Source organism: Haplochromis burtoni, unplaced genomic scaffold (assembly GCF_018398535.1).
Source record: "Haplochromis burtoni strain Fernald_Lab_line unplaced genomic scaffold, NCSU_Asbu1 Contig_388, whole genome shotgun sequence".
Taxonomy (NCBI): domain Eukaryota; kingdom Metazoa; phylum Chordata; class Actinopteri; order Cichliformes; family Cichlidae; genus Haplochromis; species Haplochromis burtoni.
Window position 1 is genome coordinate 280727 of NW_024582749.1, and position 1212 is coordinate 281938.

At 43.6% G+C, this 1212-nt stretch overlaps 1 protein-coding gene across 1 annotated transcript in view; it reads left to right on the forward strand.

The window, feature by feature from the left end:
- Positions 1–1212, forward strand: part of LOC102304639 (prostaglandin reductase 1) — a 26225-nt gene that overhangs the window by 24014 nt on the left and 999 nt on the right. The window contains exons 7-8 of the mRNA XM_042212718.1: positions 1–112; positions 244–349. Coding sequence (XP_042068652.1) covers positions 1–112; positions 244–349 — 218 coding nt within the window. The remainder of the gene's footprint in view (positions 113–243; positions 350–1212) is intronic.

Sequence of the window (1212 nt, forward strand, 5' to 3'; positions counted from 1 at the left end):
TTACCTCAAAGAGCTGGGATTTGATGAGGTCTTCAACTACAAAACTGTGGGTTCCCTGGAGGAGGCTCTGAGGAAGGCTTCACCTGAAGGATACGATTGCTTCTTTGAAAATGTGAGCAGTGGTGGTGCAGTTTCAAGCTTGCATGTAATATTTAATCATTGCTGAGCTCTTCTCTTGCATTCACACTGCATTCCTTACAACATGTTATGATGTATGTAAGTGACTCTGCTGCTTTGTTTTAGGTGGGAGGCCCTTCGTCAGATGTCGTCCTGCAGCAAATGAAGAACTTTGGAAGAATAGCTGTGTGTGGAAGCATCTCCACCTACAATGACAGCCAACCCCAGACAGGTTTGTTACTGCTATAACTTACTTTTTATTTTAAAAACTCCAGAGAGTTTTGTTCCTGCTAGGGAACAACCAGGGTTGGTGCACAGACATGACCACCAGGCAGACCACCACATCTGTCTAGCACTCTCAAAATCCTCTTATTGGTTTTTGGTGACCGAAAAGCTCACCCTGATTGGTCAAGGGCGGAGTCCTTCCAGGACATGAACTCTCGCACATAAGGATGATTAGTGATAAGTGTAAGGCAGGGTAGGCAACTCCAGGGCTCGAGTGCCGGTGTCCTGCAGGTTTTAGATGTGTCCTTGATCCAACACATCTGATTTAAATGGCTAAATGACCTCCTCAACATGTCTTGAAGTTCTCCACAGGCTGGTAATGAACTAATCATTTGATTCAGGTGTGTTGACACAGGATGATATCTAAAACCTGCAGGACACCGGCCCTCGAGGCCTGGAGTTGCCTACCCCTGGTGTAAGGTGACTCCCGGAAACAGATTAAAAACAGGTTTCACAATAAAAGCATGCGATAAGCTATAAGAACTAAAAATCACACTTAAGAATATAATTAAAAGATTAAAAATGACAAAACCCTACATCTCATGTGAAAAAAGGCAAACCTAAAACAAACCACCCCGGCTCGGGATGACACACACATAACCAGCTACTCCCTGAGGTCATGTGATCAGGGCGTGCTGTCTGTACATTGTTCGAGGCTGAAAACAGTGTATCCCAGACTCTGGTTTTTATGTTCAGCATTTTTGTTGTGAAGCACTTTTGAATAAAAATATCACAACATGCTGTATAGATCAAGTTTTACTGATAATTTGTGAGTCGGCTCTGTGCACGCTGACGAATGATCTCATTCTT